At 34.2% G+C, this 13,522-nt stretch overlaps 1 protein-coding gene across 5 annotated transcripts in view; it reads right to left on the reverse strand.

Annotated features, from left to right (window-relative positions):
- Positions 1-720: 720 nt before the first annotated feature.
- The window catches only part of GRAMD2B (GRAM domain containing 2B), a 71,411-nt gene continuing 58,609 nt past the window's right edge, over positions 721-13,522 (reverse strand). For 2 of the 5 annotated variants that reach the window (XM_044662419.1, XM_044662442.1), the window contains exons 6-14: positions 12,191-12,286; positions 10,930-11,001; positions 10,434-10,514; positions 8,668-8,779; positions 8,247-8,369; positions 7,775-7,865; positions 6,385-6,486; positions 3,282-3,375; positions 721-950 (exon numbers count right to left, since the gene is read on the reverse strand). In XM_044662419.1, the coding sequence (XP_044518354.1) occupies positions 909-950; positions 3,282-3,375; positions 6,385-6,486; positions 7,775-7,865; positions 8,247-8,369; positions 8,668-8,779; positions 10,434-10,514; positions 10,930-11,001; positions 12,191-12,286 (813 nt within the window). In that variant the 3' untranslated portion in view covers positions 721-908. The remainder of the gene's footprint in view (positions 951-3,281; positions 3,376-6,384; positions 6,487-7,774; positions 7,866-8,246; positions 8,370-8,667; positions 8,780-10,433; positions 10,515-10,929; positions 11,002-12,190; positions 12,287-13,522) is intronic. The other 3 variants (XM_044662426.1, XM_044662449.1, XM_044662434.1) reach the window with 3 other exon arrangements.

A 13,522-nucleotide genomic window follows, 5' to 3' on the forward strand; every position in this document is an offset into this window, starting at 1 on the left:
GTTAAAACAGGATAGAGGAAAAGGAGGAAAAAGTTATTTGTATGAAGGTGGTTTTGGGTGTTCAGAATAATTTACAATTCAGGTTTACACACACACACACATGCACATATGCACACACACACACACACACACACACACACATATACCTTAGTTAATTCTTTAGGGCACCTAATAGACACTTTAAAAAAGAATCATATAGATCTGGCCTCAGATATTTCCTAGCTGTTTGTGACTCTGGGCAAATCACTTAACCCTTATTGCCTGGCATTTACCACACTTTTACCTTGGAACCAATACCTAGTATTGATTTTAAGATGGAAGGTAAAGGTTTTAAAAAAAATAGAATAAAAAGAATCATTGGATCCTAGCAATGGAAGGAACTTGAGAGGTTCCAAACTCTATTCAAAGCATGGATCCAGTCTGTATTTGAACCTCCAGTTATGGGGAATTATATCTTTTTATGAAGCGGCCCCTTTTATTTTTGGACAGCTCTAAACATATTCCTTATTTTTAAGCTAAAGGTGAGGAATGTGAAGGGATAAAGAAAATGTAGAATGAAGGTAATAAAACAGAGTGGAGCATGTTTGCTGATGTTACAATCACTGCTGGACTTCAGTCATCCAAACCCAAAGGCATAATTGTAGCCAACAATCTCCTTTGAAATTCCCAGAGAGATGAGATATATTCTCTCCATGAATCAGCAATGAAAACACCCTCAGAGCCAATGCTAACATTTATTGCACAACAATCAAATTACTTCCCACTTTCCTGAGTCAAAAACCATAAAGTGCAAAAGGAACTTTGGATTCCAATTAATAAGTATCTCTGTCCAGCAGAGTGCCCTTCATGAGAAGTAGAGTCGCTTCTTAAAAATGCAGTATGAAGTTGGCCCCAAGCAATCAGGTAAATCAGTCACCATTCTCCAGAAGCCTTTTAAAGTTGCTTTGTATCTTAAAATAATAGAAAAAACTTGTATTATTAAATATAATAATGATAATAATTCAAATGGGGCTTTAAGATTTATAAAGAATTTTCTTTACAAAAGCTTTATGTATTATAATGCTATTATTCCCACTTAATAAATCTGAGGCTTAGTGCGGTTAATTGATTTGCCCATGAAAGCATTAAGTGGAGGAGTCAGGCCTCAAAACTAGTGTTTTCTGACTTAAGGTTTGTACTTTTCCCCTACTGTCATGCTGCTTTCCATTCAATTCAGTTTGACAAGCATCTATTCAGAGTTTACCATGTACTAAAAGCTATGCTGGGCACTGGGAATACACAAACAAAAATAAACAAGTCTTGCTCTCAATGATCTTACATTTAAAGAGGGAGAAATAACATTACACATATAACTAAATATAAAGTAATTTCATGGAAGAGTGAGAGTACTAATAATGGGAGGAATCAAGAAAAATCTTGGAAAAGGTGGGAGTGTCTCAGGTAACCCTTAAATAAAGCCAGAGATTCAAAGAAGGGGAGATGAGGAAGGAGAACTTTCCAGACATGAGGAACAATCTATGCAAAAGTGTCCTTTGTAGTATTATTAAGGTTAGATTGTATATGTCCTTAAATTTCCTCAAAAGCAAGCTTGTTTTTAATATTTTAAGTAATTTGCTATTTTTGGAAAACTAGGTAAAACCATTAGGTCTTTCTCAATCCAATATGAGAGTGAATTAAGTGAGGCCTTGAAATGAGTAAGTATTACATAAATATATATGTTAGGAAGGAACATTTTTCATTTTATAGTTCTTAGAAAATTAAAGGATTTATTCTTTTAAGATGTATAGGATTAGTTTCCTTTTAGTCTCCTAAATGGTAACTAGAGATTAACAATGATAGTATTAGAATTACAGTCCCCAAAGCTTTGGCTTTAAGCAGGATGAAAGATAATATATAACTTGAATCACTTCACCTGTAGGCAGTTTGAAAAAAGTATTTTCTTTTAACACCTCCCAAATCTTTAGAACATTTTTCCTATCTAAGAACTCTATAAACCAAAACAATTATAGAAGCATTAGATACATATGAATGTTATGCTTCAAATTTGTGAAGTACAAAAATAATATTAATTAGTTTGACATACTAGTGATGTTCTTTAGAATCCAAATGTACTGTAGTTTTATGCCTTATATGGATGATCCTGAAAATATACTTAGTTATGAATTATAGAACAGAAATAGAAAGGACTTGTGTTCTTCAGGCAATGAAGCTACAACGTTCTTATTTCTAACTTCTGACCACATTGTACATAAACATCTACAAAACTAGCAGTTTGTAGGAAGCAGACTGGGTAGGGATGGGGAAAAAAAGAAATAATTTGCTTGAGAATCAGAAGAAAGATCATAGTGTCTTGTAATAAGATTTATTTTTTGTAATTTTGTAAAAGATGGTTTATTGTAATAAAATATATTTCTAGATAACATGGGACAACTAGTTGACACAGTGGATAGAGTGTCAGGCCTGGGGTCAGGTAGTCTTAAGTTCAAATCTGGCCTCAGATATTGGCTGTATGACACCAGACAAATCACTTAACTCTTTTTGCCTCAATTTCCTCTTCTGTAAAAAATGAATTGGAGAAGGAAATAGGAAACCACCATAGTATCTTTGCCAAGAAAACCCCAAATGGCTTCACAAAAAGTTGGACATGACTGAAATGATAGGAAATGACTAAATAACAAATTGATAAACAGCCTCAGGATATGGAATATAAAATCTTCTGGTTTCAAATGGAGCATGACAGCTTGATGCATGCCATATAGATGATTAACATCCTTATTTCACAATTACCAACTTTTTAAAAAGGTCATCTCCAAAGAAGCAGGCTTTTTTTTTTTAAAAAAAAATAGAGATCTAAGACATAGTGAAACCAGACGTGGAACCAGGATATCACATTTTAATCTTAGCTTTGACACTTAAATGTGACTCTAGGGCAAATCATTTAATCTTCTTTCAAATGGGAATTAAATGTGCATGGTAAGAAGAAAAACCACCTAATATAGCAGGCAGGGTGTATGAATAGTAGAGTATAGATAGTATGAATATCTGGAAATACTAAAATATATCTAAGAGGGTGCCAATCCAATATACATAGGCAGTAGTGATGTGGCTATACTATTATCATACTGCTGCCAGCTTTTTTGAACATAGGATGACTAAGAGAAGTAGACTAGAAAGTGGGGTAGTTTCCAGGAAAAATACTATACTTGTTACTATGGGCTTCATAATGTTCAACATCTGGTGTTTAGCTTTTAGGGTCCATGCATATAGGAAGGAAAAGCCACCTTTTCTAGTTTTATTATGTTGGCAGTTAACTCTGCACAGAGGGCTTCAACGTTGACTTCCAATTGTGATCCCAAGGAGTGTGGTGATTTTTGTCTGTAAGACCAAAGAAAAAGAATGAGGCAGGCAAGGAATTTATTTGCACAGAGCAAGAGGCTCTGTGCAAATAAAGGAACACAAGGAACATAATAAATAAGGAACATAAATAAATAAGGAACAAATAAAGGAACATAAAGGAACAAAGTGAACACTATAGTCACTAATAAATGGGACTTACAGCAACCTACACATGTACTTCAGGCTATGTGCTTTGGGGAACTTATTCCACAAGAATTCAGAAGTTTTGTAATCTATTTTAATTTTCTAATTGTGTACATTCCATGACCAATATTTCTAATAAAATCCTCACATTTTGCCAGAATTATACACAGGAATATGCTTTCTGATGAACTCCTTTTAACTATTTCCTCCCTCCAATTCTTGGTTCTTGTAGGGAGTTTTGTGGTTGAAGTAAGGTTAAGGGAAATTTGGAGGAAAACTAATCCCAGAAGTTCAGATACCCTAATACAGAGGTTTATACCTTGAGCTTTTGGTCACATATCTTGAGTGCCACCAAGAAGCAGAGAAGGAGACCTTTTTAACCCATAAGAATGAGGAACTAAACTGGATATATTTAGCAACCACAGAGAAATGAAAATGTGTTCTGGATCTTTAAGAATCCTGTACATAACATGACAAAGTTACAAAATATTATTTGTGGAATTTGGATAACTGTATTTGATAGGCCTGAGTCCTTTCTGAAGATTACTAATTTGGATATTGTCTAAAATTATGCTGAATAGATTTCTCAAGACTTTTTATATGGCATTTAGAAGTCCATAAAGAACTGTTTTATTTGGACTTTGTTGTAGCTATGTAGGGCAAAGAACTGAAGAGGACACTTGAAAGAACATTGTTTGCACTTCTCTAAGACCCAAGAGATCTTTTCAGAATCTGTGATATCAATGAATGCACCAAATGTGGTCCAGTTGATTTGCTAAGGATAAAGGTGGCTGTGTCATTTTAAAATGAGAGACAGATTCTACTCTCTCCTTTTGAAATTATGAATTCAAATTCATTTTCTTTGAGATTCCTTTGAAAAGTGGGTGAGGGAACCAGTTTTCTCTTCTACCTTTGCAGAAATGGCAAATGTTTATACATGATAACTAGTGCATCTGTACTGGTCTAGAGGAGTCTCTGGTTGCCTCTTCACTTTTGCATCTCTTTCTTTGAGGATAGGTGAGTAAATAGTGATTTTGGGGTTGATGTTTCAATGAGTTTGAATGTACAGCGAAGTTACAAAATGTTTCTTTATTATTTACAAAACTCAATTATACTATATCTCATGCTTTTATATCTCTATATATTTGTAATTTATATATATGATATGTATATAAAATAATATCTAATTATACTATATCTCAGTTTTTAGTTTTTTTATTGATTCTCATTATAACACAACTAGAACTCAAGAAATAATCTGCAATTTCAGTGCACAAATATTGTCAGTCAATAAATTTTATTAAATGTCTGCTACGGGCCAAGCTTTATATTTAGGGTATGTAAAATTAGTCTTTAGGTAAGGGTTAGAGTGTGAAAAATGCCTGCTATAGGAATACCTCAGTTTTTTAATTAATTAATTTTTATTTTATTTTATTTTATTTTTAAAAACCTTTACCTTCTGTCTTGGAGCCAATACTGTATATTGGCTCCAAGGCAGAAGAGTGGTAAGGGCTAAGCAATGAGGGTTAAGTGACTTGCCCAGGGTCACCCAGCTAGGAAGTGTCTGAGACCAGATTTGAACCTAGGACTTCTTGTCTCTGGGCCTGGTTCTCAATCCACTGAACTACCCAGCAGCCCCCAATACCTCAGTTTTGAAGATAGAACTGAAGTATATTTTCTAATCATCTATTAACCTCCAAGTTTCTTAAAAGTCTTCAAGCATGTATTTAAAAGAGAACTATTACTGGCATATCTAGATCATGCATAAGTGCATAGAAAGCAACAAGTTGCATACATGTATGAGAAAATTTATGTAAGGAAATAGAAAACTCATAGGATTAGGTATGGATCACCCATTTGATTTATAATTTCATTACTAAAAATGGAGATCTCTTAGCAAAATGGCTAAATAGCTTATATTGATTTGAGTTGCTTAAATGGCTATTGTGATGAGTAAGCCATTCCTCTAGAGCAGGGATGGAAAAACTACTGCCAGAGGGCCAGATGTGGGCCCCCTGAAATGTTCTATCCCCTGCTGCATGACATTATTCCTAATCTGATGAATACAATGAGTAAGATACAATACAACGAAACTTTGAAAGAGTTGCCTTAGAAACAGACTGACAGATGAGCATTTCCTTTCCTTTGGCTCCCTCTTTAAAAAGTTTGTCCATCACTGCTCTAGAGCACTGAACTTCTAAATACATAGATTTTTGTATTGCTAGAGAGTTTTTCTTAGGTATTATGAAAAGTTACACATGTAGAAATTTGCTGAATTTAATTTCTATTTATTTCTTAATCTTACCCCTTCACTATGTCTATTCTAAGCAGTGGTCAAGGTCACATCTGGACTTTAGGTTGTTAGTAATTTCTTAGAGCATTCCAGCCCCAGGAAAAGGACATAATGGTATAGCTGGATTTGCTGCTTGGCATACCATTGTTTTACCACTGCCATAACAAAACAGGATAGGGACCAAAGCTTTATTTTTATATCTCCTCTTCCATCTCCCAACCCTCAGGACCTAACACTGTGCCTTACATATAGAATCCATTCAACAAATATTTATTTATTTATTTTTGGGAAAACCCCTTACCTTCCATCTTAAAAATCAAAACTGTGTGATAGTTCCAAAGCAAAAGAGTGGTGAGGGATAGGCAATGGGGGTTAAGTGACTTACACACGTCACACAGCTAAGAAGTATTTGAGGCCATATTTGAACCCAGGACCTAGCTCTCAATTCACTAAGCCACCTAGCTGCCCCTTTGAAAAATATTTAATAAACAGACCTAGTTAAACACTGTCCAACTACAAATGGGAGAGATAGTACTGAGGTATTGTCTTACTCATTATGAGAGCCAACCACAGAGGCAATTGATCTAAGCCTTTCTTCCAGAGCGTTGATTCTGTGTCTCATGTAGAAGGTAGAAAAGATAAGTGTACAGACACTGCAAAAGAAAAGGAGAACACAATTCTAGGTTATTAACCCAGGTACAATGTCTATAAAGTAATCCATCTGGAAACCAATTTGAAAAATTGATATAAAAAAAAAAACAGATCCTCAAATTAGAACCCATAATAGCAGCTCATATATACACAAGCTTTTATTTATTTTAATTAATTATTTTTTTAAGAAAATTTTTCCATGGTTACATGATTAATGTTCTTTCTCTCCCCTACCCCGCCTCCCCCCTTCCCCCCAGCCGATGTGTATTTCCACTGGGTTTTACATGTGTCATTGATCAAGACCTATTTCCCTATTATTGATAATTGCACTGGGGTGGTCATTTAGAGTTTACATCCCAAATCATATCCGCATTAACCCATGTGTTCAAACAGTTGTTTTTCTTCTGTGTTTCTACTTCCATAGTTCTTCCTCTGAATTTTACATAAGCTTTTAATGTTTACAAATTTTTTTTCCTCTCAATAGTCTCATGAATTTGACGGCACAAGTGTTGATATCCCCATTTTGCAAATGAGCAAACCAAAGCTCATATTGCTGAAGTGACTTGACCACAGTCATCTAGCAAGGGAGTGTTTTAGTTGGGATATTAAACAGGATAAGAAGTTTGTATTGGGTCACACAGTTCAGTAATGAAAAAGCCATAGGGATCAAACTGAGATTTTAGTATTTCTGGTCCAATGTTATTTCAATTTCATTTTACTTGTTTCCAAATTAAGAGGAAAAAGAGATTGCTCTTGTCAAGGCCTCAGTCTAGCCTCTGGTTTATCTAGTCAGCATCCTACAGTATTTGGAAATTCATTTCCACACCCCAACCCCTGACAAAAGGGGAGACTGAGAAAACATAGATTTATGTTCCTCCAAACTTCATTTTAGCTATCCATTGCAATTCCTTCTCTTAACCAGAACAATAGACCAGATGTCCAGTGTTTGAATTTTATAGTTTCTTTTCCTTTCCAACATTATGAAAATCATTAACAAGCACATAGCTAATCAGTGTTAAAGCATAAATTTAAGTCTGTTGATTCTCAGGACTATGCTTTTTTCTATACTATAGCTACATTTTAGTTTTCTTTCTTCCTCTATTTCCTTAAGAAGAGTATATTTATGGAGAAATGCCCTCTGTTAAAATAGCTAAAGGAAATGGGGTGGGAAATAAGGCTTGAAGAGTCAGGAGGGTATTACAAACAGCCAAGAATTAAGATTAGTCTTGACAAGATGTGGAAATATTTTAGACTTTTCGTTTGCCACCCAGAATCAAATCATGTACTTACACAATTGCATAGAAAATTAGAATGTGGCGAAGTGTCAGACATTTCTGGAACTTCAATTTATGGAACAATCCAAAGGCTCTGGTCTGACCTGCTGAACGTCAAATTTAAAAAAACCTATATTTAAAAGTCAGCTCAAAACAATACTTTACAGTTAGTCCTCTAACAACATACATGCACTCCTCCCTCCCCACCAATAAAGCATTTTTTTTCCGTTGGTAGTAGGGGAAAGAGAAAACAGTTCCCCCAAATGTCATTTTAGCTATTAGTTGAAATTCTTTCCCTCACAAGAACAATAGACAGTAACTTGAGGTTAACTACTTAATTTCCTTCTCACCTTTTTGAGGAATCAAAACTAAAAAAGCCTAAAAGTTCACAAGTGGGGGAGAAAGAAGAAAATGTAAGAATAGCTCCACACTGGCAATTAGGACCTTAGTATTACAACGGATGGGCAGAAAACACCTGTTATTCTTACTGTATCCTGGAAGACTCTTGACTTTTCCTTTAGGCACACAATTCACAAGAGATTCTGTATGAATTGATTTTGTTTCTCCCTTAATGACTTTCAGAACTGTCTGAGACTCCATCACATGAAAATCTGTCAAAACAAAATCAGGCTAGGTGCAAATTTGCCTCAACTGTGCATATTAATTAGTCATCATGATAGAAAGAAATCCTCAATTGGTTTAGCTTCTAAAGAGTTAGAAATATTTTGACAGTGACTTGAAAAAATATTGGGTTGCCTTTAAAGAAATTTCTAAGAAATTTTAAAGGAAAAAAATTATGCAAAATTGATGATATTCCGTATGAATTCTCCCCACCAAATCCATGCCTGCCTTTTTTGGACCTTATGCAAAGAACTGAATTTTTGCCCTCCACAACAATATTCTCCAGACCTTGAGAATTTTCAGATTCAGGAGTCTGAGATCCAGAGCTGCTATATTCATTCATTGCTTGCCTTCTTTGCTGAACCACTCCATCTAAATCTGAGAATTCATCATTGAAATCCTGAGGGGAAAAAATAAGTTTAGAGACTATTTTTACTTTATTAAATAGATTTACTTTTGTATCTTCCAGGCTTTCATATTTATAGATGACCTATGTAATGCATAAAATAGAATTCTTTTACATTGATGGGGATTTCCGTAACTGCTGATCCTTTAGTATAGAATTACTGCATCTGAACTCTTCTGGGCAGCATTCAGGTTTTTGAAGCTATAGATGCCTAGGAAGAAACTTGGCAGCTAAAATTTAAAAGCTTTTCCATATGCAATAATAATTTAATGAAGGCCTAGTTAGGCTAATTAGCATTTTATAGTCAGTAATTCTTACCTTTTGAAACAATTATTTAAAAGATGAATGAAAATATTACTAAAGTGGAAGTGAGGTTATCTAAAGAGAAGAGTAGGAAAATTATGACATAAAGAGGAGTACAAGAGGGGAAAATGGGGATTAGCTAGCCTCTAAAAAGCAATGTATCATTTTAATATATCATCCTTAGATAAAGTCTGAAAAAAATAGTCTAAGCCAACTTTCTCCAAGGAAGGTCAAATCAAGAGAGAATGGATTAGAATCATTGATTCCTGGAATTTAAAATTAATATTGTTAATGAAATTACTGAAAATTTAAAGGGAAAATTTGTATGCTGTTAGTTCCTCCAAATTATGTGGGCACTGTGCCTGTATTCTTGGGCTTTTCATGTTCAGTGTATCTTCCTTTTTAAAATATCTCTCTAAATTGCCCTACATCTATTGAGGGTTACACTGTCTAGAAAAATCACTTTTGATTATTCCTATACAATATCTCTTTCATTTCTCCCTTTTCCCATAATCATAAAGCTAGAATTCTAGTTCAGGCTCTTATAACATTTTGACTGCATTTTATAATAGCATCCTAATTGGTTTTCTTGTTTTCAGTTTCTCCTCACAGTTGACAAAATAATTTTAAAGCACAGATCTGACCATGATATTCCCTTCTTCAAAAATCTGACTCCCAATTCCTTTAGGAGAAAAGTAAACATTCCTTAGCTAAGAATTTAAGGGCCTGCAACCTACTTTTCTACATTTATTTTACCTAATTTTCCTTCTGATAATCTATGTTCCAGTCAGATCCCAAACCAGAATTCTATACTTCCCTTGTCTTTTCATAGCCTGTACCCCACTCTTAGAATATACTTCTCCCTCCCACTGACTCTTACAGTCCTTAGGGAAGGGAAGCAGATGGGAATGGAGATTTTGGGGGAAATTCACCAGTGGGGAAAAGGGCCAAAAGAGAAGGCAACTGAAGCAAGGTGGCAGAATCCAAATTTGAAGCATGTTTTTTTGATCTGGCCCCTTACTCAAAATAAGAGATTTTAGGAGAAACTCACCAGTGGAAAAAGTGCTGCAAGGGCTCCTTTGTCAGTACATATGCTGTCCATATAACCCCTTTATTGTTATGGAAATTCCTGTCTACTGGTTAGCCATTTATTTTGTAAAAGGAAAGGGGGTGCTTTCTGGGATTTTTTATTGGAAGCATAGAATTTTAAAACTTATGCTAGTTTTAGCTGATCACATTTAAAACATTTCTTTATCTGATTTTTTTTTTTTTGCTGCACCTTGAAAGCCAGATATGTTGTGACATTTTTCTGTTACTTTCCAGATAATGATGCACACAAACCTACCAGAGGTAAAGATGAAGGCCGATCAGCCCGGAAACTGTTTTCAGGAGATGAAGGATTGGGACTGTTGCCCACACTTGTATTCTGAAAATCAGAGATATAAAAATAAAATACTGTTGGAAAAAGTTCTGAAATTCAAGTCAAAATCTCAGCTCTGCTCCTTATTTTGGGCTAGTTACTTAACTTTTGAGACTATCAGTTTTATCTTTTGAAAAACAAAGAGGCTGAATTAGATTTTGTAAGTTACTTCCAGTTCTAAGTTTACAATCATAACTCAGAAAAGCTATGAAAAAAGACATTAATGATAGCCCTCTTCACTTATCAGGATGGATTTTCTTTTGTGTTTTTCTTTCCTACTCACATTGTTAGTTTTTGAGGAAAGTCATTAGTGATTGAACAAAGGATTTCATAGGAAGTAAATAAGGAATATGAAAATACATTTTTTAAAGGAGCAGAGAGGGGTTTAGGACATTTTAAAACAACAGAAATCAATACTTACTTCTAGGTGTCTGCAAACTGATTTTATTAACTTGTAGGTTGTGTCTCGGGAGAGTAAGGAAACGAATATGTACTGTGAAACAAACCAACCAGAGCTGTCACAATACTGAAGGGCCCATAGTTCAGAAAAGGTCATGTCATATTCTCATTTAAGCTGTGCACATAGGTATTCTCTTTCATTCCATTATTCTCATTCTCCTTCCTATACCCATCTCATTTTTTTCTCTTTTGCTACTGAACAAAAAGTCATAAATAATGAAGAAACTTTGATAAGTTGGTCCCAGAACCTATCCTTTATTTATATGTGCTTAATATAAAAAGAAAAAAATATTCTGAACCATAGATGAAAAGTTTAAACATTTGAGAAAAGGTCCAATGACTTTTGTCATATCCCCTTTAAAGTTTATTTTTAGAAACATTCAACAATTCTAAAGATTATACTATGACCTAAACTGAACTGTTCCCAGGTGTTATAATAAGCTTTTTCCTTCTCAAATCACTCATGGCTTTTCTGTTATACCTGAAACTTTCAGTGAGAAGGTTGCTTCTAAGTACAATGTATAAAATATAATCAGAAGAAGTAATTTGAAAGCTTTTGATTTTAGGAGAAAGGGGTTACTAGGAATGAAGTGAATTTTAGGAAGTACTATATAAACAAAGAAAATGAAATAAATCATTTTGTTCTCTTTCAGTTCAGAACACTCCCCTTTCATCAATGGTTTATGATTAAGACTTTTTATCCATAGATATTACAGAGGACAGATATGTATCCCTGAAAGACTTGCAGAGGTATTCATATTCCTAACCTATCAGGATATAATTTTCCTTTATGATTCCCTTTTTCCTTCCTCAAATTGAAAGTTTTTGAGAAAAGTGATTAGACAATATTTTATAAAAATAACCAAGGTACATGAAATATATATTTTTAAACTCTAGAAGAGAGATTTGGGGCATTTTGAAACAACATATGCTAAAATTTAGCAGATTGCAAATAAACAATTATATTTAGTTCCTCCCTTCCTTTCCAGTCCTTTAAGTAACAAGGTAATGACATTATGTTAACAAGTAAACAGTTTTATTTTAGGGCTTCAGGACCTGATACAATATTTGCATGTGGAAATTTCACAAGTTTTGGATGATGGTAATAATGATGAAAATCTACCATAATTTTAGAATTCAGGAATCTAGGCGATATCCATTAAATCAGAGGAGGCTGAAGAAATGAATGAGTAAAAAGCATTTTATAAGTGGGGCACACATACCTTTTCTGTGACTGTTGAAATAATCAGAGCATTTGGCACCAACAGGGCAGTTTTGGTTTTCTTTATTAGAGACACTGAGAGAGCTGGAATACAGATCTGGAGTGGAATCAGCAAGTTAATACTAGTTCATATTTTCATGAAGATTCATTAAAATCTTCATGTCATACTTGCAAGTTAAAAAGAAAATTATACTACTACTAAATTCTATATGATGGAGCAAAGTGAACCATAAAGGATGACAAACAGGATGTGGCAGAAAGCAGAGGGCTGGGAGTCATGACACAACAGATCTTCCTAGTCCAAGTAGCTCATCAGCTACTCTGTAAACCAGGCGGACAACTTGCTCTCCCAGAGCCTTGTTTATAAAAGAATTAGTTTGCATTAGGAGGGTGGTTCCCAATTTTTTCAAGTATGAGGACTCCTTAGGGTCGAAATTATTTACTCTCTAATGAGTTGTTACATTATGTATTAGGATCTTTTGATTGAAAAAAAGATTAAAAAAATCCATTTCAGATTCAGTGAAACCTTTAAATGAATTTGCATTTTTTATGAGTTAAATATATGTACAGTGCTTTGCACACCTAAAGCTCTCTATAAATAGTAATTGTTATCATTGTTATTAAGGACAATAGCTACATGTAGTTTGAAAAGTAATAATACATATGTGCAAGACATTCACTTTATATTATTCAATTTATGATTACTTATAGATTCACATATGGATTCAGATACCACTTCCAAAAATCTCTATGGTTCATATTCTACCCTATAGAATTCAAAAGACCCCAGATAAATTCTAAGCTCCCTTGTAATTCTAATATTTTATGATTCTCTGGTTCAAGAATTCAAGAAAGAATATTATGTGTTTGGAGTTACTTATAGGTATATATACTTACATATATATACCTATATACTTAGGTATAAACATACTCTACTTGGGAATTGTCTACTCTTTCTATACTGTATTCTTCTAATAGAGTTTGGTCAAAATGATTAAATCAGTCTCTTTTATCACTAAGGGAAGGGATAAACATTTATTAAGTCCCTGCTATGTATCAAACACTACTATATGGCTGAAGTTCATGTGGTCTTCCCAAATAATCCTGTAGGGTAGGTACTATTATCACCACCCCCATTTTATAGTTGAGGAAACTGAGGCAAACAGAAGTTAAATGACTTGCCCAAGGTCACTCAGCTAGTAGGTATCTGAGATCAAATTTGAACTTAGATCTTCCTGATTACAGGTCTAGTGCATTATCCACCGTACCACCCAGCTGCATCGATAAAGAGGCAGAGTAAAACCAAGGTAAAGCTAAATGATTTCGAATAGAC

Source organism: Gracilinanus agilis, chromosome 1 (assembly GCF_016433145.1).
Source record: "Gracilinanus agilis isolate LMUSP501 chromosome 1, AgileGrace, whole genome shotgun sequence".
NCBI lineage: Eukaryota > Metazoa > Chordata > Mammalia > Didelphimorphia > Didelphidae > Gracilinanus > Gracilinanus agilis.